The sequence below is a fragment of the Microcaecilia unicolor genome, chromosome 5 (assembly GCF_901765095.1).
Source record: "Microcaecilia unicolor chromosome 5, aMicUni1.1, whole genome shotgun sequence".
Taxonomy (NCBI): domain Eukaryota; kingdom Metazoa; phylum Chordata; class Amphibia; order Gymnophiona; family Siphonopidae; genus Microcaecilia; species Microcaecilia unicolor.
The window spans coordinates 325,739,528-325,761,721 of NC_044035.1; the positions used below are offsets into that span (position 1 = coordinate 325,739,528).

At 44.8% G+C, this 22,194-nt stretch overlaps 1 protein-coding gene across 1 annotated transcript in view; it reads right to left on the reverse strand.

Annotated features, from left to right (window-relative positions):
• The window catches only part of LOC115470866 (fatty acyl-CoA hydrolase precursor, medium chain-like), a 62,489-nt gene extending 47,859 nt beyond the window's left edge, over nt 1-14,630 (reverse strand). Inside the window, exons 1-3 of the mRNA XM_030204459.1 lie at nt 14,451-14,630; nt 10,484-10,574; nt 500-704 (exon numbers count right to left, since the gene is read on the reverse strand). Coding sequence (XP_030060319.1) covers nt 500-704; nt 10,484-10,565 — 287 coding nt within the window. The 5' untranslated portion in view covers nt 10,566-10,574; nt 14,451-14,630. The remainder of the gene's footprint in view (nt 1-499; nt 705-10,483; nt 10,575-14,450) is intronic.
• Nucleotides 14,631-22,194: the final 7,564 nt, after the last annotated feature.

Here is a 22,194-nt window from a genome sequence, read left to right on the forward strand (position 1 = left end):
GTCCTGGTAGAGAGATCAGAGGGGGTGTGAGAGGGTGGGAGGCCTGCTTTAAGGGTTAGTGTCTGTTGAAGGATGGGGATCAGAAAGGGAGTACTTGATATGGGGACTGGAAGGGAGTAAACCACTGCTACCATGGTATCTTTTAGATAGCTGGGGCAACTGCATTTCATGCACCAGAGGTGGCGTGGGAGCACTCTTGCTGTCTAAAGGTGCATGAACTGCAGTTGTCTATGCAGTAGCAGTACCCTGTGTGGTAAATGCAGGGCAAATTCTGGGCATGCTCCCTGTATTTACAGTACAGGCTTTGCAGGTAATTTACAGTAAGTGCAACTAGTAAAAAAGGACCCTAAGTAACATTAAAAGAAGCAAAGGACCATAGTAAGGGCATGCATAACCTAACAAATATGCAGCATTCATTCATATGACAATATAAACACAGTGTAAATATATGTACTGATCCATAATAAACTAATAAAATATAGATGAAGAAAAATCTTACATTGGGGGGTAGGCAGTAGCATCTCTAACTCCTTTCCAGGGCTCAGCAGGCTGTGGGGGAGCAAATCTCAATGGTCCAACTGGTGGTTTTGCAAATGGAATCCCATAGTAAGCCTCGACTTGCCTGTCTGTTCCTTTCACTTTGAGCAGTTTTCCTTTCAGTTTTCCAGATTTTGTGACTACAGTGGGCTGTGAAACCCCTTTCCCTTTAATGTCAATACAAGAGAAATAATTCAAGTACAGTTCTACATGCAGTAAGCATCACCCAATGCCCCATAACATACTACTACTACGGTAAAATAAGTGGAGTGGAACGGGCAGGGCTTTTTTTGAGGAGGTACTGAGTACCGGCACCTTTTCCATTCTCTGCTAAAATTGACCCATGGACCTCAAGTTTTAATGAAAGATCTCAGGCTCTACACACCAATTCTGCCTTGTTATAGGTTCTGTGATTGGTTGCAGGGGGCCTGGCTATTGTGGGGAGGGTCCCTCAGTGATTACCCCCACCCCTGAAGGGTGGCCTAGGATTTGAGTACCGGCACCTTTTTTACTAGAAAAAGTGCACTGGGATCGGGTAGATGTGAATCGCTTGTTTACTCTTTCCAAAAATACTAGGACTAGAGATCACACAATGAAGCTACAAACTAATAAATATAAAATGAATTTGAGAAAATATTTCTTCACTCAACATGTAAATAAACTCTGGAATTTGTTGCCAGAGAATGTAGTAAAAGCAGTTAGTTTAGTGGGAGTTAAAGGTTTGGATGGCTTCCTAATGGAAAAGTCTATAGACCGTTATTAAAATGGACTTGGGGGAAAAGCCACTGCTTATTTCTAGGATAAGCAGCTTAAAATGTATTGTACTTTTTTGGGATCTTGCCAGGTACTTGTGACCTGGATTGGCCACTGTTGGAAACAGGATGCTGGGCTTGATGGACCTTCAGTCTGTCCCAGTCTGGCAATACTTATGTACTACTTATTTCTATAGCGCTACTAGATGTACACAGTGCTATGCACTAAATATGTAAGAGATGGCCCCTGCTCGACAGACCTTACAATCTAATCAAGATGGACAAATAAGGGAATTACTTAAGGGGGATAAGGGAATTACTTAAGGTGGGAATGATAAAACAGACATGGGCATTGAACAAGTGAATACGAGTTAAAAAAAACAGCCTCAAAAAGGTGAGCTTTTAGCCTAGATTTGAAGATGGCCAGAGCTCCGACTGATGTACCAATTCAGAAAGCCTATTCCAGGCTATGGTGCAGCAAGATAAAAGGAATGGAGTCTGGAGCTGGCGGTGGAGATGAAGGGTACAGAGTTCTTGGGGAGGAGTGTAGGGAGAGATGAATGGAGCACTATAGAGGAGCTGCAGAGTGAATGCACTTGCAAGTCAGTAAGTGGAGTTTGAACTGTATACAGTAACAGATAGGGAGCTAATGAAGTGACTTGAGAAGAGGCCAATATGAGCGTAGCGACACTGGTGGAATATAAGTTGTGCAGCACATTTATGAACAGATTGAAGGGGAGAGAGATGGCTTAGTTGGAGACCTTTAAGAAGCAAGTTGCGGTAGTCTAAGCTTGAGGTGATAAGAGTGCTGTGGTTTTAAGCACAAAGGTCCTTCATATATTTTAAAAATGGTTAATTTGCTCCTCATTGGAGGGTGAAGAGGGATAAGGATTCTATGGGACTCATTTTTGAAAAAGAAAAACATCTAAAGTGTCATAATGCACCATTTGGACATTTTTCTTCCCAAAACATCCAAATTGGTATTTTCAAAACCTATTTTGCAGACATTTATTTATGCAATTCATCTGCAGTATGTCCAAGTCACAAAGGGGTGTTTCATAGGCGGGGTTAGGGCATGCCAAGACTTGGATGTTTTACAGCTATAATGGAACAAAACAAAAACGTCCAGGACTAAAACTAAGACATTTTGGTCTAGACCGGTTTTCAGAACAAATAAAGGTACAAAAATGTGCCCTAAATGACCAGATAACCACTGGGGGGAATCAGAGGTGACCCCCCCCCCCCTCCAGTGGTCACTGACCCCTCCCACTCCCTAAAATTGTAAATAAAATATGACTTACCAACTTCTGACAGCCTCAGATGTTAAAGTCAAGTCTATTAGAGCAGCATGCAGGTCCCTGGAGTAGTGTAGTGGTCAATGCAGTGCACTATGGAGTTGGGGACCCAGGTCCCTATCTCCTTCTACCTGTCACACTTGTGGTGGAAACTGTGACCCCTACTACTACTTAACATTTCTAGAGCGCTACTAGGGTTACGCAGCGCTGTACAAATTAACAAATCAGGACGGTCCCTGCTCAGAAGATCTTACAATCTAGAGGACGAAATGTCAAGTTGGGGTAGTTACGGATTCCTGAGAAGAGGTGTAGTGATTAGGTGCCGAAGGCGACATTGAAGAGGTGGGTTTTGAGCAATGATTTGAAGATGGGTAGGGAGGGGGCCCGGCGTATGGGCTCGGGGAGTTTGTTCCAAGCATGGGGTGATGCGAGGCAGAAAGGGCGAAGCCTAGAGTTGGCGGTGGTGGAGAAGGGTACTGGAAACTGTGACCCCTCCCATCAAAACCCTACTGTACCCACATATAGGTGCCCCCTTCATCCATAAGGGCTATTATAGTGGTGTACAGTGGGTGACAATGTGTTTTGGGTGGGTTCAGGGGACAAGGTGAGTTGTGCATCTGGAAGCATTTTCATGAACTGCACAGAAGTGCCCTCTAGGGTGCCCCACTCTTCTCCTGGGATGTCTGAGGGACCAGTCTACTAAAAATGTTAGTTCCAACATCCCAAAAAAGCATTAATCTACATTTTGCACTTATTCTTTTTTTTTTTTTTTTTTAATGGACCAAAACCCAAAACATCCCAAGTACAAAACCTTGTTTGAAACAGTATTTTCAGAAAAAAAAATTAAAAAAAAACAAACATTTTTCTTTTTGAAAATGACTTCCTTTTCAGATTTTGAACATTGTGAAAACATCCAAAGCTGGACTTAGTTTTATTGAAATGAGAGAACTTTAGTATGTGAATAATAAAAATGTTGGCCAATGGATCACTTGAACATTATCCAAAATAAATGAAGAAAATGTTACACCAACAAAGCCTACATAAAAATATGGAAATGAATAGATAGATGTGAATAAATACGTTTTTCTATTATATGCAAAGCTAAGTAACTGTGTTTTTGAAGGTTCATATGTGGTTGGTGTGCAATTTATATTGCATTTGAACTTTATGGTTCGGACCAATTTGGATGCGATTTTGCAGTCTTCACTTTGGGACCATGTTCTTGATTTCATATTTTGTGCATGAACTTTTCACCGTTTTGGGACTGATAATAGCTAGGTTTGGGCTTGTGTGCCATAAGGTCCTGCACATATATTTACATTTATGTAAATTATCTTTATGAAGGTTTTGTTGGAAGGTCTTTTCCTTCTTACGCTGCCTCTGGTAATTCACAATGCACCAACAAGACCTAGCCCTGATGTGGGCCCATGACATCTACAGGCCTGTGATTCGTTTCTCTCAGAAAAGCAGAGATAGTAACATAGTAACATAGTAGATGACGGCAGAAAAAGACCTGCATGGTCCATCCAGTCTGCCCAAGATAAACTCATGTGTATACCTTACCTTGATTTGTACCTGTCTTTCTCAGGGCACAGACCGTATAAGTCTGCCCAGCAGTTTTTCCCGCCTCCCAACCACCGGCTCTGGCACAGACCATATAAGTCTGCCCTCCCCTATTCTCGCCTCCGAACCACCAACCCCTCTTCCCCCCACCTGCTCAGTCACCCAATTTTAGCTAAGCTTCAGAGGATCCATTCCTTCTGCACAGGATTCCATTATGCATATCCCACGCATGTTTGAATTCCGTTACCGTTTTCATCTCCACCACCTCCCGCGGGAGGGCATTCCAAGCATCCACCACCCTCTCCGTGAAAAAATACTTCCTGACATCTTTCCTGAGTCTGCCCCCCCTTCAATCTCATTTCATGTCCTCTCGTTCATATGGAAGCAATGGGGCAAAACCATGGCTGGATCAATCTGTCATCAGCACTGACTTGAATCAGATGGCCAGCCAAACCAAAGTGCCAATCAGATGCTTCCAAAACAGTACTCTCTGCAGATGCCTTTGTGGGTGACAAATTCCTACAGAGGCCTGAAAGAGATCAGAAGATTCCATGCCCAGTGCCCTACATTTTCTCCGAGCCCGAGGTACTTTCTAATTCATTCACAAGCTAAGTCTTGTGTTAAGGGCTACATTCTATACATACATGCCTGAAAATTCCATGTAAAAAAAAAAAATGCCTAGGCGTATTCTGTAAAGTACACCTACATTTTATAGAATAGGCTTAAATTCTGCACATAGTAACATAGTAGATGACTGCAGAAAAAGACCTACATGGTCCATCCAGTCTGCCCAAGATAAACTCATATGTGTATACCTTACCTTGATTTGTACCTGTTGTTTTCATGGCACAGACCGTATAAGTCTGCCCAGCAGTATTCCCCGCCTCCCAACCACCAGTCCCGCCTCCCATCACAGACCATATAAGTCTGCCCTTGATTTGCACAGTATATAGAATACACCAAGTGGCTCTCAATGCGTCCAAATTTGATAGCGTCCATTAATGCCACATTTTACTTGGTGTAAATCCAGACTCCTAAATTAGGTGCAGAACGGGTTGTTAGAAACGCCCATGCCCCCTTTTCAACTATACGACTTAGAATTTTGGCGCACCACTTTATAGAATACACTTAGCGAGTTGTGCTCATAAACCTCAATGCCAATTAATGCTGCTAATTGCTTGTTGACATTCAACAGTGCAAATTAACCAATTAAGATATGTACATAGTTATAGAATATGCTTTAAATTTTGCATAGAAATTGAGATGGGGTAAATGTCTTAGGAGCCCTTTTACTAAAGCTTAGCATGCGCTAACAAACATTAGCATGTGATAAAGAACTAAGAGCCTGAGTTACAAGCTGAGGAGAGAAAGAGTGAAAGCAGCATCAGCCTGGAGCTTAACTATGGGAAAAGGTATTATAGGGACAATATTCCTATGTGGGGTGGGGGGTGAGGAGGGAGGGTGTCTGTGTGGAAGAATATCCTAAAAGCAAAGGTACTATGAAGGGTTAACCAACAGGGATTAGTCTACCCAGCATGTGGGAAACCCCAAATCCCAAAAAGGCAGACAGTCATTCGAGGGGATCACAGACACAGATGGAGATTAGAAATGTATGCATTTACAGTGTTTACTTAACGCTGAAAAACCTCAATCCTTTAGTTGAAGCACCCTACAGCTGTCTCTTGAGTATTTGCAGAAAAGAGGGGGGGGGGGTTCTATTCTGGGACCTTGAAGGGAAATTCCATCCCCCCTTACCCTGAAAGAACCTGTTTCCTTGGAGAAGAGGGTATATGCAGAACTCTGCTGCACGTCTTATATTCCGCCTGAACCAATATACTCATATCACCCCTCTCCTCAGGTCACTTCACTGGCTTCCGATCAGATACCGCATACAGTTCAAGCTTCTCCTTCTTACCTACAAATGCACTCAGTCTAGCTGCTGTGTTTTGAGCAGTCTGAAGTTTCTTTAATGTTTGTTCTTTGCAACCTGCATAAATTCCATTGCAGTAGTCTAAATGGCTTAGTACCATTGATTGTATCAGGTTGCGAAATGTTCCCCTTGGGAAGAATTGTTTCACATGTTTGAGTTTCCACATTGAGTGGAACATTTTCTTTGTTGTGGATGTCACTTGGCTCTCTAGTGACATCCATCCCCCCTTCAGTCCGTTCAAAACTCTGCTGCACGTCTTATCTTCCGCCTGAACCGGTACACTCATATCACCCCTCTCCTCAAGTCACTTCACTGGCTTCCGATCAGGTACAGTTTAAACTTCTTTTAACCTACAAATGCACTCGATCTACAGCCCCTCCCTACCTCTCTACCCTCATCTCCCCTTACATCCCTACCCATAACCTCCGTTCTAAAGACAAATCCCTCCTGTCAGTACCCTTCACCACTGCCAACTCCAGGCTCCACCCTTTCGGCCTCGCCTCACCCCATGCCTGGAATAAACTCCCTGAGCCCATACACCAGGCCCCCTCCCTGCCCATCTTCAAAGCCTTGCTCAAAGCCCACCTCTTCAGTGTTGCCTTCGGCACTTAACTATCATACCTCTATTCAGGAAATCTGGACTACCCCTACTTGACGTTTCGCCCATTAGATTGTAAGCTCCTTGGAGCACGGACTGTTCTTTTGTTAATCTGTACAGCGCTGCGTAACCCTAGTAGAGCTCTAGAAATGTTAAGTAGTAGTAGTAGGTTGCGGTCCAATGTAACGCCGAGGATTTTCAGGCTGTCTGAGATAGGGAGGGTGTACTCTGGGGTGTTGATAATTGTGGGGTTGTCCGCGCTGTGTTGGGATGAGAGGATAAGACAATGTGTTTTTTATTTGTTGAATTTTAGTTGAAATGCATTTGCCTAAGAGTCCATGATGTTGAAGCTGATCTTGATTTCGTTAGTGATTTCTATCAGTTTAGATTTGTAAGGAATGTATATTGTGACATCGTCTGCATAGATGAAGGGGTTAAGGCCTTGGTTGGATAAGGCAGGGGCGTAGCTACTATGGGGCCGTGGGGGCCTGGGCCCCCGTAGATTTGGCCCTGGACCCCCCTGCCAATGACCCTCTCAACCCCCCCTCCCACCTTCAACCCGCCGCCTGCTACCTTTGCTGGCGGGGGACCCCAACCCTCCCAGCCGAAGTCTTCTTCCTTCGTTTGGTTTCTGAGTCTGACGTCCTGCACGTACAACGTGCAAGACGTCAGACTCACAGAAACAGAACGAAGCCCTGCAAGGCTTCGTTCTGTTTCTGCGAGTCTGATGTCCTGCACGTTAGACTCGGAAACCAAACGAAGGAAGAAGACTTCGGCTGGCGGGGGTTGAGGTCCCCCGCCAGCAAAGGTAGGCAACGGCGGGAGCAGTTGGAGAGGGGGGGGGTCGAGAGGGTCGTCGGCAGGGGGGGGAGGTCAAAGTTGTTCGTGGTGGTGCTGGCGGCGGCGGGGGGGGGGGTCCTAAAATGTGCCCCCTCACCTCGGGCTCTGGACCCCCCTCCCGCCGAAGTCTGGCTACGCCCCTGGGATAAGGACTTGGCTAGTGGGGTCATCATTAGGTTGAAGAGGATCAGTGATAGCTGTGATCCTTGTTGTACTCCGCAGTCTGCTTTCCATGGTGATATGTTTGAGTTTGATTTTACTTGGTATGTTCTTGTGGTTAGGAAACCCTTGATCCAGTTAAATATGTTTCCACCAATCCCGAACTTATCTAGTACTCTTAATATAGTGTGGTTTACCATGTCGAATGCACTAGACATGCGTGGCTGCTCTGCGCATGCCAAAGATGGCTTCATACACGCAGACAAGCTGCGTGTATAATAGCCGTCTACAACCTCCAATAAATTGCCATCTTTGGCACTGTGCAGCAGAGGACAAGAGCAGGACCCTGGAAAAAGAGAACTAAACGATCCGATGGAGATCCAAGTCTCTCTCAGCCAATCACAGCGCGTTTAGCCGACACCAGTGACAGCTAAAAGTGCTGCGATTGGCAGGCACTTATGCTTCTTGCATTTAAAAAGAAAGCAGAACACTAAAAAGTAGTGCCTGCCAATCGCAGCACATTTTAGCTGTCACTGCTGTTAACTAAACACGCTGTGATTGGCTGAGAGAGACCTGGATCTCCCTCAGATCTTTGCAGTTCTCTCTTTCCAGGGTCACGCTGTCTCTCCCTCTGCTGCACAATGCCAAAGATAGCTTCATACACGCAGACAAGCTGCATGTATAATAGCTGTCTACAGCCTCCAATAAATTGCCACAGAAGTGCCTGTTATGCTTCTTGCACCAGCAACAGCTCACAGCAGCCCCAGCCAGGCATTAACGAGAGGTGTGCAGACCTCCTGTTAGATTTTCCACAGTAAAGGTAGGGACTGCTTTTGTGCATGGGGTCAAAAAACAGCTGTGCATCTGACTTGCATGCACATTATAATACTAATTAGCTCATAATACCTTTTAGATCATTTGCATTCCGTTAGCTGCTACCGTGACAGGAAAATGGCTCAGAGTGAGGCAGCTTGGACAAAGAAATCATATTTGTTAATTCTGTTTAATTTTGGTTCAGTCCTGGAAAGTGGTAGAATGCCATCTGGGTTTAATTACTCAGAAGTCTAGCTTTTGCTAGACTAGAGGTTAGAAAGGTCAGTGAGAAATGAAACTGTGTGTCCCTTTTTGAGTGATGGATTGTTCATAGGTATTATTTACCACATCTGGATGCCATTCTGAGTAAGGCATAGTGGACAATCTCGAGGGGATCAGCAAGCAAGCTGTTTTAAAAGATTAGACTGAACGCTGTAGAAGGAGATAGAGTAGATTTAAATAATTCTAGATAAGTTAGATTTTGTCTTATAAGGAATTCTGATTTCTGCTTATTTTAAAATATATTTTATTCTGTTTAATTAATAAGTTCTATTTCTATGTAGAATATCTTTTCAATTCAGTGTTACATCTTTGTCTGACTTTTCAAGTGAGATTTGTCTGCAGTTTAAGAGGTCATCATCTGGTTTGAATTATCCACAGTCCTAGCTAGTTCTGTGTATGAAGCTAATAGGTGAAAGAGGTCAGAGAAAGTCAAGTCTTCTCCTTGATGGATTATAGTTAAGTGTAGGACTGGTCTTCTGAAAGTAACAACAAACCATGTCTGTGTGCCATTAAGCAAGACTGGCCCCTTAGCCCCTCAATGAACCCAGCTCAAGTTATGAAGTTAACCGGGAATCTGATTATGTGAATAATAATAAAATGCAGGAGATAGGTGCCACATTGTCTAGTTTGAGAGGCCCCAGGTCATAGGTCAGTTTAGGAAATATCTCAAACCTATGTAACTGATATTTTTGAGTAAAGGTGTAGAGATAATTAGTTCAAGACAGGGTAATCAATCTATTCTTTACCATCTGGTGAGAAAGGGGGGCTAGAAGGGTTTAGGACCCTATATAAATGGGAACAGAAGCAGCTTACGTTAGAAGAGAAGGAGCTGAGAAGAGAAGGAGAGAGCTAGCGCTGATGTCCTACTTTGTTTGCTGGCAAATAAAGAAGACTTTTCTCTCATTCTGGTGTGTGGTGTTTGACTCCTGAAGTACCACAGATTCTGCTAACAATAGTGGTAATTCCTGCAACAAGAGAACCCTTTTGTGCATGTCTCGTTTTACTACTTGCTCACTAGACTGGCTAGAACTGGTTTAAAAACCACGGTGCTGGCTCCTTAGGTTTAGTGCATCTGGCCCTTAGTTGGGATCTGTGTAGGTCCTTTTAAGTGATCCCTGCCCCAACAGACATACAAGCTCCTGGAGTCCTCAGTCCTGTTGGTTCAGGCTTTATTTTGTTGCTTTTTCTCCCCTGGCTTCTTTGTAGGAAGGGTGTCGAGCTGGTTCTCTGTACCAGGCCTCACTTTGTGTAAAAGCAGCAGCTGCATTAGCTCCGTTAAATGCACTTCCCTCCTGCTCTCCCCAGGTGCAGCGGGTTGTTAGGTGTACATTAAATAGAAATAATAAAGCCGGGGAGCTGGAGCCAAAGACCAGACTACCCCCACTGGGCTTGTCATTAATAGGAACACAGTTTCCTTCCAATGGGTCTCTCTTCCCACCACTGTCAATCACAGGCAGAAGGGCCATCCCTCTGTTCCAGAAGCAGTGAGTATTCACAAGGTCACATACTTTATATTGGTAGAGTTTACTAGAGGTCTTTGTTGTGCAATGTTAGAAAAAAGCAGAACTCCAGTGCCCTCTATAGTACTATTTCATTATTATTGCCTTCACTTCAAGGTGGTGGCTGTTCTTTTGTGTTTGGACACATGCATTTTAAGCTGGTGCCGATTCAATTGCCCCGTTACCAATCATATAAATCAACGTTTTGATCTTACCCTTTACTGTTGCTGCAATTTCAGTGAAACAGATGCCAGAAATCAGGCAGAAGAACAGTAAACCTGCGACACAGGAAGCCATTCTTCAGATCTGTAGGGTAACAATGAGTGCTGTTTATTTATACTGTTGTGGTATGGAATAGAAACGAGTGCGGTAGCATTACCCAGAAAATTCAAAGAAAAAAACCCAGAAATCACACACAAGTTTAGCAACTCATTTTTAGGTGCATTTCACTGAGCAATAGCATCTGCCATGGAGGGTCCATCTGCCTGTATACATAAGTTTGCATATGTGTAAACAAACCTACGTGCCATGCCCATGCAGATTAGGAGGTAGAAGCATTTGGTGCCACGGGGACCTGGAGCTCTGTGGCATAAGAGATGTAGCTTACCACTACCGTATACAGTTCAAGCTTCTCCTATTGACCTTCAAGTGCACTCAATCTGCAGCCTCCCCATTACCTCTCTACCCTCCTCTCCCCGTATGTTCCCACCCGTAACCTCCGCTCTCAGAACAAATCACTCCTATCTGTACCCTTCACCACCGCTAACTCCAGACTCCGCCCCTTCTGCCTCGCATCACCTTATGCCTGGAACAGACTTCCCGAGCCCATACGCCATGCGCCCTCCCTGCCCATTTTCAAGTCCTTACTCAAAGCCCATCTCTTCTCCCTTGCTTTTGGCGCCTAACCACCTTCCCCCATTCATGATACCTAGTTTGTTACCTTTAGATTGTAAGCTCTCTTGAGCAGGGACCGTCCTTCCCCATGTTCAAACTTGTACAGCGCTGCGTAACCCTGGCAGCGCTATAGAAATGCTAAGTAGTAGTAGTAGTAGCTTGTCATGGCTGGAGCTGCAGTAACAGTGAATATGTGTATGCAGTGGAGATCGCATGAGGGGAGATAAGAGCACTGATGCCGATGTCAGTAGGGCGTGGTGATTCTCAGGACTGGAGTAATTACATTAGCAGTTAATGTGGATGCACTTACATTATCTACCAATGCATTTACCATGCAGTAACCCATTAATTCTATAAACCTGCACATCCAATTTTACACTTAGCTTGTTAGTTGGTTGCCGCCGTGACACAATTGAGGATCGTATTCCGGACGCGTTCCTGGATTTTTGAGTATTTGACTTCAAATACTGATTCTTTTGACCATCTTTTTGAATAGCTTTTAATAAAGTCACTTTTCCAGACCCCCATCACAGGTGCAGATGCTGAAACATGGCCCATGTTGGGTCTCATAATAAAGAATTATTATAAGACCCAAGTGCTGTTTTTTTTTTTTTTGCTTTCTATTGTGTCTTTGGTCTCCCTCTTTACAGTTAGGTGTGAGCATTTGAGCTAGAGTAATTTCTTGCACCTAAAATTAAATATGTAAACGTGGCCTTGCACTAGTGTTCACCACCACCAATTGCGTGCTCAGTTGCCATTATAGAATTCATATGTAGCACATTTTATCCCTGCGCCTAACTGTAGGCATTTTAAGTATTACCTCCCAACTGCTGGATTCTATATAGGTTGCCCAAAGTTGAATGCCGATCACAGATCCATGTGTAAATTAATTAGCTAATTAGGTGAGATTGGAGTTAACAAGCACTTACATGGCATTAGTTAGGAGTTAAGCACAGATCTGCCCTACACTCTATTCTACAACATGCGTGCCTAAATTTCACAGCGCAGCGCAACTCCAAAGCAGGAGTGACCATGGGAGGGGGCATGGGCAGGCCAGAGGCATTCCCGGCAATTAGGCATGTTGTTATAGAATAACAGCTTAGTACAGAATCCTGGTGCCTATCTGTGGGCACCATTTATTAAATCTATGCCTTGGTGTCTGCCCTGTGCTCCCAGCAGTTAGCACACAGGCTCTCACTGGTGTTTGCACCTAATGCATTGGAAGTGCAAATTTACTGCAAAAGGGACCTTGATTTTAGATGGATGGCTTAACTTTCATTTTGAGGGCAGAAGCCTAGGGGGGCTCAGATTTAAATTTAGGTAGTCATGATGTAGCTTTTGCCAAAAGGGCATTCTTAACATTTTGTGCAAAATGCCAAATTTCCCCTCCTTGGTGATGCGGGGTCCTTTCACTAAGGTGCGCCAAAAGGTGGCCTGCACTGGTGTAGACGCATGTATTGGCCGTGCACAGGTTCATTTTTCAGTGCACCTGCAAAAAAAAGGCCTTTTTGGCGGCGAAATGAAAATTGGCGCACGTCCATTGTGGGCCTGAGACCTTACTGCCACCCATTGACTTAGTGGTAAGGTCTCACGCGTTAACCAGGTGATAATCGTCAGCACACATACAATGCCAGTTACCACCCAGTTAGTGCCACGTGCTAGAAAGTTTCTGGCACATGTAGTGGGCACGGGCCCGTATAGAAAAAAAAATACAATTTTGTGCCCGGGCCATGCAGTAGTTTTGAATTGGCACACGTTGGGTGCACGTAGGCACCTACATGGCTTAGTAAAAGGGCCCCTCAGATCTGAAAAAAAAACAAAACACTGTAGTGCACTAGTGCTGCCTGCAAAATGCACTGATAAGTTAAAGAACTCTATAGCTAATTTTTTCAGTGGCCTTGGTGCTATAGAAGAGGGTGGGGGGAAGCCATTGAGGTGGTGGTAAGGGCTCCTGCACAAACATGGTGGTAACCCGCGACACTGCCTGATTACCACCGGGTACAGTCTGGCGCTACAAAATACATTTTTTGTAGTGCCAGAAGTGATGCTGTAGAGGTGGGAAGTACCGCCGGGCTCCTACCATAGCCTGGCGGTACTTCTGTTATAGCGAGCAGTAAGCCCGCATTGGGCTTACTGCAACTTAGTAAAAGGAGCCCATAATAAGGCAAATACTCAAGCCTAGAGAAAAAAAATATATATATAAAATAAATATCAAGCCCCTATAAATCAACCTGTCCTAAACTTATAAAAGCTAAGGTGGAGCTTCCACCTTAGCAGTAAGAAAAAAAAACAAAAACCACAACACTTTCCAGCGCCTTCATTCTAAACCCTTATATAAAATATTAAAACAAGAAACACAGCAAAAAATTAAACACAAAACAAAGCAAAAATATCTTCAGCAAGTGTTTTTAGATTTTCAGGGTCTCAGTTTAGTTCTTCTAGGAACTTTCCTATCTTTGGGGCCCTTTTGCTAAGCTGTGGGAAAATCTGGACAGCGCATGCTAATGCAGGACTTTCCTGTTCACTAAGCCCAAAAAAGATAATGTGGGAACACTTTCTGCCTCCTATTTAGGAGGCATTAAATGCTTCTGCATTGTCCATGTCATCCAGTTGGTGTGTGCTAATGTGAACGCTTCCATGCCAGTTCCCCACCCATATACTACACCAATCCAAAGAAAAAAGAACTAATTGTGTGTGCAGCATGCACCTGTGGGAATCGTTGTATTATTTTCAATAAAATTGTTCTTTTGATAATAACAACATGAATCCCAACTTCTAAAGATGTATTCAATTGCATAAATGTGTTAACTGCAAATACATGAATGCATACTGAACTTAATATGGGAACCCTCAGAAGACACCACTTACGGCACACTCCTAAATGTTTTGTTGCCTAGTGGCATAGCGTCTCCTCATCGGGCAATCCCTTAGTAAGCTATTTAATAGTGCTATTGCAAACACACATACTACTAAACGTGCTCAAAGCTACAAGTGCTCTAAATAGAAAATTATTGGAAGGACTTATCCCCACCCATGACATGCCCCATCCTGAAAAAAAAAAATTAAAAACAATTTTAGTGCACACGGACAGGCAAAACTCTAACATGTTTTGTGGTAAGCCTTTTTTCACATGTTAAGCATGCATTAGTGCTTAGTGTGGTTTAGTAAAAAGGCCCCTTTGTTAAATCACATGCTATAAATGAACTAATTTTGTATAAAATAAAAACTCTCAATTTTCCCTCTGCTGTTTCCTGGGGATATTCAGTGTTACCGTTTGCCAGTACTGACCTGTACAGTGAGCCTTGGAAGAAGAGATGTCTCCCTTGCACAGTGACAGCCTTGGAACTGAAGACAGGTCTTCCTCTCACTGTTGCTTCCACTTTAGGGATCTTTATTTGGAAAGAGGTGTGTTCACCTGATCTGCATTTTTCTCTGGTCTTGTTGTACTTTTTCCCAGGACAATGATTCGTTTGGCTGCCCTCAAACACACCTCTTTCCAAGAAAGTCAGATGGTGTTAAATAAGGTGTGATTATACTGCCGGTGTTAAATAAGGTGTGATTATACTGCCATTAAAAATGATTTTATGAGTTCCTTATTTTCACTCTCTCCTGTCCGTTTGATAGCATTTATAATACATGATTACAGAGTGGGAGGGATGAAGCTGAATTCTTTTTATCTTCTACTCCACAGCTCTCTTTTGATTTATCTTATCTCAAAAAAGTAAACATACAACAAGTAAAAAATGTATAACAAAATAGTTATAAAAACCATTAGTCATGTATTTCTTGTAAATGCATATGCCTTCTAGATATATGAAGAGGGGATCATCACAGAAAATAAGTGTTCTAATATTAATCCTACATCACCTAGCTGGGGGGGGGGGGGGGGGGGGAGCTGTCATGGAGGGAAAGGGGAGGTAGAGAAGCGAAGGGAATGGAAGATGCTGGCTCCAAACATTATATTTTTATTAGACCCTTGGGTTATAATTGTACAATGCCACTCCGATTCCTATTTCATTTATAATCTGCCCATCAGTAAATTACTGAATGGCTTACAGCACATGTGAAGGGCAATTCTATGAACCAGGCAGGTATTTGCAAGGGGGAGGGTTGTACAGGGGAGGAGAAGCATGGATGGGACAAAGGTGAGGGCTCCCATTTACATGGATAACTTACAGAATACATATGTCCCTGCCACATACTGTGATTGCTCAGGCATTAATTATTGCAGAATGATGGTATGATTTTACAGAAGGAAAAAAAACCCCAACCACTTATCTGAATTATAAACCCATTGGAACCTGATAGATGGGCTTCTTCAGGAGGTTGCTGTTAGAGGGAATAATCTCTGCTATCAAGATAAGTGTCTTTAATATTTAAAAAAATTGCTCATATTCAGTGCCACATATCCAATCCTGGAATCACTCATTTGAGAGAGTTTCCAAACAGAGCTGTAATACACCAGCTCTATGCCTGGCACATGTGTGAGCACCTACATGTTAGGCATAAGTATCCTACGTCACGCTAGCATTCTATAATAGAACCTAGACACCTCAGTTCCATTATAGAATAAGCCTCCTACTGCACAGTTACACAATTATCCCCAATATACATTAGTAACTTTAGGGGTCTACTATTCCTCCTCTCACAGAGAAAGTATGCATATTTCAAGGGTGCAGGTGTAACCTGCTGCCCCCGTTCCAAAGAGATGTTTTCTTTAGTTAGTAAGTGATACAGGACTCTCTTTACCTGTAGTCGTGCCAAGAGAGCTATCACTAAACTCCGGAACAGGGGGAAACAGGTTAAATAAAGCTAACCTCGTCCCAAACCTAGATCAGGAATGGGAGGAAACAACAGACATACCGGATTTATACCGGTTAGAAAAGAACCAAACTTAAATTTTTAAAACAAATATTGATTTATTTAAGCACTAAATAAATCAGGAGAATTATACCTCTTTCTAGCTTCAAATATACCTTCTATTAATGTATACTACTGTTCTCTTAAATAACACATACTTTGTTAACCAAGGATTTCTTTGTTTTTCCTTACAGGTTCATCCCTCTTTAACTAAATCAGATAATTATTAGATAAGTATCTTGCACCTCTATCAATATCAACTTATTCTTTTCACTTCAGTCAATGAATTTCTGTTCGAGTATGTAAAATATTAGAATTTGATACTTTGTGTTTTAATTCATCTTTTTCAGTCCCCGCCTTTTCCAAGCACAGGACACCGCAGGTAAGTAGTTAAATAGTGGGGGTTTTTTCTTCAATACAAGTTTGCTACATGAATTTCCCTTTTACAGTCACTTAGCTGCACTGCAAGTTTCTGATGGAGCAATTACTTTCTTGCGTGGGGGCCCATATGATTTCTTCCTCTGTTCCAAATTTTCTTCAGCGCTGTTTTCTCCCTAAACCTCTCTTAACAGAACTTAAATGGAAGCAATACCCTCACTCCCTAATCTCAAAGAGATTCCCTATGCTAAATGACATTAAAATTTAAAACATCAAAACTATGGCCATGTACACTGAAATTAAACAAAATTAAATTACCCTATTTCTTTAAAGCCTATCCTATTTTACTTCTTCCCTACCTATAGAAGAGGCGCACCGAAATTCACAGGAACCCACTCACTATCATGCAGTCTCAGCCTTCCTTCACTCTTATTTCCCCCCTTTCAGGTAAGTTAACCCCCATTCAATCTTCCCAACACTTTAAAAACACACCTTTGCAGACACTTTTATTAATTAAGCACAAACTTCCTTGCTTCTCTCACTTACCCTTCACCTTCCACTTACTCACTTTCCCAACTTTATTGCTTAAATTTTCCTTCCACTCCTTCACTTTTTCTCTAAACTCAGCCAGCATTCAACACACAACCTCTCTTTTCTCTGTCTTCAGCCTCTTCTTCCAACTGCCAGCCATGAAGAAGGGCAACCTTCGAAAGCTAATCAAGAAATGTATTAAGTTATGTCCAATAAAAAAAGGTATCTTATTTTCTTTTCCATGTTTTATTTTGTTTGATTTCTATTGATAACCTTTAAGAGTGGACTAACACGGCTACCACACCTAACTGCCAGCCAGAGAGCCTCTCTGTAACAGTAAGCCAAGCTGTTGCTAAGCCAACAGAAGCTCAGCTCTCAGCTAATTCTAAGACCTGTGCTGATGGCCACAATGGAACCCTGGGACAACTTGAGTAAAGAGTAGTTACTTACCTGTAACAGGTGTTCTCCGAAGACAGCAGGCAATATATTCTCACAATTGGGTGACGTCACGTCGGCCCGGAGGACTTTCTAGCAAAGTCTACATTAAAATGAAAAAATGTCACTCGTCGCGCGGGCGGATGCAGTGCGCATGCGTGCGTCCATTTTCCCGCCCGCCGCGAGGACACATTCCTCAGTTAAATTCCAAGAAAAAGAGGAATACAACTCCAAAGGGGAGGTGGGAGGGTTGTGAGAATATATTGCCTGCTGTCTTCGGAGAACACCTGTTACAGTTAAGTAACTACTCTTTCTCCAAAGACAAGCAGGCCAATATTCTCACAATTGGGTATCCCTAGCCCCCAGGCTCACTCAACATAACAAAGAATGGTCAATTGGGCCTCGCAACGGCGAGGACATAAGAGAAATTGACCTGAAACAAAACAACTAACTGAGAGTGCAGCCTGGAACAGAATAAAAATGGGCCTGGGGGGGGGGGGGGGGGGGGGGGAGTTGGATTCTAAACCCCAAACAGACTCTGCAGCACCAACTGCCCAAACAGACTGTCGCGTCGGCTATGCTGCTGAAGGCAGTAATGCGATGTGAATGTGTGGATTGAAGACCACGTCGCAGCTTTGCAAATCTCTTCTATGGTGGCTGACTTTAGATGAGCCAGTGACGCCGCCATGGCTCTAACATTATGAGCCGTGACATGGCCGTCCAAAGTCAGCCCAGCTTGGGCATAAGAGAAGGAAATGCAATCTGCTAGCCAATTAGAAATGGTGTGTTTTCCGACAGCAGCTCCCCTCTTATTGGGATTAAAAGAAACAAACAGATGGGCGGACTGTCTGAAGGGGCGTGTCCGCTCCACGTAACAGGCCAGTGCTCTTTTACAGTCCAAAGTGTGCAACTTGCTTTCGCCCGGGCTCATGTGAGGAGGGGGAAAAAATGTTGGCAAGACAATTGACTGGTTCAGATGGAACTCCAACACCACCTTCGGTAAAAACTTTGGGTGCGTGCGGAGAACTACTCTGTCATGATGAAAGACAAGGAAAGGTGCATGAACTACCAGGGCCTGAAGCTCACTGACCCTACGAGCTGAAGTAACCGCCACCAAGAAAATGACCTTCAAGGTCAAGTACTTCAGATGACAGGAATCCAGTGGCTCGAAAGGAGTTGTCATCAGCTGGGTGAGAACGACGTTGAGATCCCATGGCACTGGAGGAGGTTTGACTGGGGGCTTTGTCAAAAACAAACCTCTCATGAAACGCATGACTAAAGGCTGTCCAGAGATAGGCAGACCATCTACATGTGAATGATAAGCACTGATTGCACTAAGATGAACCTTGACCGAGTTGGTTTTAAGACCAGACTCGGATAAATGCAGAAGGTACTCAAGCAAGGTCTGTGCAGGACAAGAGAAAGGATCTAGGCCCTTGCTGTCACACCAGACGGCAAACCTCTTCCATTTAAAAGAATAACACTTATGTGTGGAATCTTTTCTGGAAGCAAACAGGACTCTGGAGACACCCTCAGAGAGACCAAAAGAGGCAACCTCTACGCTCGCAACATCCAGGCCGTGAGAGCTAGAGACCGGAGGTTGGGATGCAGAAGCGCCCCCTCGTTCTGAGTAATGAGGGTCGGAAAACAGTCCAATCTCCATGGCTCTTCTGAAGAAAGTTCCAGAAGAAGGGGAAACCAAATCTGACGGGGCCAAAAGGGCGCTATCAGAATCATGGTTCCCTGGTCTTGCTTGAGTTTCAGGAGAGTCTTCCCCACTAAAGGAATGGGAGGATACGCATATAGGAGTCCTGTCCCCCAAAACAGGAGGAAGGCATCCGATGCTAGTCTGCCGTGGGCCTGAAGTCTGGAACAGAATTGAGGAACCTTGTGAGTGTCCTGGGAAGCAAAAAGATCTATCGATGGAGTGCCCCAAACTCGAAAGATCTTTTGGCAATAGTCATGTTCAAGGACCACTCGTGAGGCTGCATAACTCTGCTCAGCCTGTCGGCCAGACTGTTGTTTACACCGGCTAGATAAGTGGCTTGGAGAAACATTCCGTTTTGATAGGCCCATAGCCACATCTGCACGGCCTCCTGACACAGAGGGCGAGATCCGGTACCCCCTTGCTTGTTGGTGTAATACATAGCAACCTGATTGTCTGTCTGAATGAGAACAATTTTGTTGGATAGCCGATCTCTGAAGGCCTTCAGGGCGTTCCAGATCGCTCGCAATTCCAGGAGATTGATCTGGAGATGCCTCTCCTGAAGAGACCAAGCTCCTTGAGTGTGAAGCCCATCTACATGCGCTCCCCACCCGAGGAGGGATGCATCCGTCGTCAGCACTTTTTGTGGCTGAGGAATTTGGAATGGGCGTCCCAAGACCAGATTGGATCGAATGGTCCACCAATTGAGGGAGTTGCGAAAATTGATGGACAGCCGGATAACATCCTCTAGATTCCCTGTGGCTTGAAACCACTGGGAAGCTAGGGTCCATTGAGCAGATCTCATGTGTAAACATGCCATGGGTGTCACATGAACTGTGGAGGCCATGTGGCCAAGCAATCTCAACATCTGCCGAGCTGTGATCTGCTGAGACGCTTGCACTCTGGAAACCAGAGACAGAAGTCTGTCCGCTCTGGGTCCTGGAAGATAAGCACAAGCTGTCTTTGTGCACAACAGAGCTCCTATGAATTCCAATTTCTGAGCTGGGACGAGATGGGACTTGGGATAATTGATGACAAACCCCAGCATCTCTAGCACCTGAATAGTCATCCGCATGGACTGCAAAGTTTCTTGCGGAGAAGTGTTCTTCACCAGCCAATCGTCCAGATAAGGGAACACATGCAGTCCCAGTCTGCGTAGCGACGCTGCCACAACTGCCAGGCACTTCGTAAATACCCTGGGAGCAGATGCCAAGCCAAAAGGCAAAACACAGTACTGAAAGTGCTGTGATCCCAGCCGAAATCGAAGATACTTCCTGTGAGCTGGAAGTATCGATATGTGAGTGTAAGCGTCCTTCTAGTCCAGAGAGCATAGCCAATTGTTTTCTTGAATCATGGGAAGAAGGGTGCCCAGGGAAAGCATCCTGAACTTTTCTCGGACCAGGTATTTGTTCAGGGCCCTTAGGTCTAGGATGGGACGCATCCCCCCTGTTTTCTTTTCCACAAGGAAGTACCTGGAATAGAATCCCAGCCCTTCTTGCCCTGGTGGAACGGGCTCGACCGCATTGGCGCTGAGAAGGGCGGAGAGTTCCTCTGCAAGTACCTGCTTGTGGTAGGAGCTGAAAGACTGAGCTCCTGGTGGGCAATTTGGAGGTTCGGAAATCAGATTGAGAGTGTACCCGGACCGGACTATTTGGAGAACCCACCGATTGGAGGTTAAGAGAGGCCACCTTTGGTGAAAAAATTTTAACCTCCCCCCAACCGGTAGATCGTTCGGCACAGGTACTTTGATTCCGGCTATGCTCTGCTGGAGCCAGTCAAAAACCCGTCCCTGGTTTTTGCTGGGGAGCTGTAGGGGCCTGCTTCGGTGCCCGCTGCTGACGAGAGCGAGCGGGCTGGGGTCGAGCCTGAACCAGCTGACGGGAATAAGAAGTGTACTTGCGGTTTCTAGAAACGTAAGGATCACTTCTTTTTCCCTTAAAAAACTTCCTAGAAGTGGAAGTGGATGCAGAAGGCGCCCGGCGGGAGAGAGAATCCATAGCGTTGTCTCGCTGGTAGAGATGATCAATCATCTCTTCTACCTTCTCTCCGAAAAGGTGATCCCCCCGGCATGGGATATCTGCTATCTTCTGCTGAGTTCGTTCCTCCAGGTTAAAGGCATGCAGCCATGAGAGCCTGCGCATCGCTATACCTTGAGCAGAGAAGCGAGATACCACATCGCAAGTGTCAAAAACGCCCCTGGACAGGAACTTGCGACACGCCTTCTGCTGCCTGATCACTTGGCGAAAGGGTTCAGCTTTCTCCTGTGGGAGTGCATCTACCAAACTCTCAAGTTGCCTCACAGAGTTCCGCAAATGAATACTCGTGTAGAGTTGGTACGATTGAATTTTGGTGGCGAGCAGACCAGCCTGATACGCCTTCCTCCCAAAAGAGTCCAAAGTTCTGTACTCCCGCCCTGGGGGCGCCAAGGAGAAGTTCCTAGAACTCTTGGCTCTTCTGAGAGCAGAATCCACCACCGCTGAATCATGAGACAATTGAGCCCGCATGAGACTGGGTTCCCCGTGGATCCGGTATTGGGACTCAACTTTTTTGGGGACGGTTGGACAAGAAAAAGGCTTCTCCCAGTTCCTCAACAGTCTCATGGAAAGGAACTGTGGCAGAAGATGTAGGTGGAGATGGATAGTCCAAAACCTCAAGCATTTTAGCTCTGGGCTCATCCACAATTACCACAGGGAAGGGGATGGCCTCAGACATCTCCTGAACAAAAGATGAGAAAGACAAGCTCTCGGGAGGAGAAAGCTGTCTTTGGGGCGAGGGAGTAGAATCAGATGGGATGCCTTGAGAGTCCTCACCAGAGAACTCCCATGCATTTCATCATCATCCTCTGATGAGGTATTGTCAGATGGGGCTAAAAGCTCAGACAGAGCCGCCCGGATCTGAGCCTGTCTCGACGAAGAGGCTTGACGGCCTCTATGATGGCGTCGAGAAGTTGACGGTCCCTGAGACTCCGGCGAAGCTTCCTGCCCCGATGTCTCGGGAGAGCCAACCTGGGAAGTCAAAGACACCGGCGCCGGAGGCGGCACCGGTGAGACAGACCTCACCACAGGCTGAAGGCCTGATGCATAAATATCCGGCACCGGCAATGTCGATACCTCCGACGCCGTC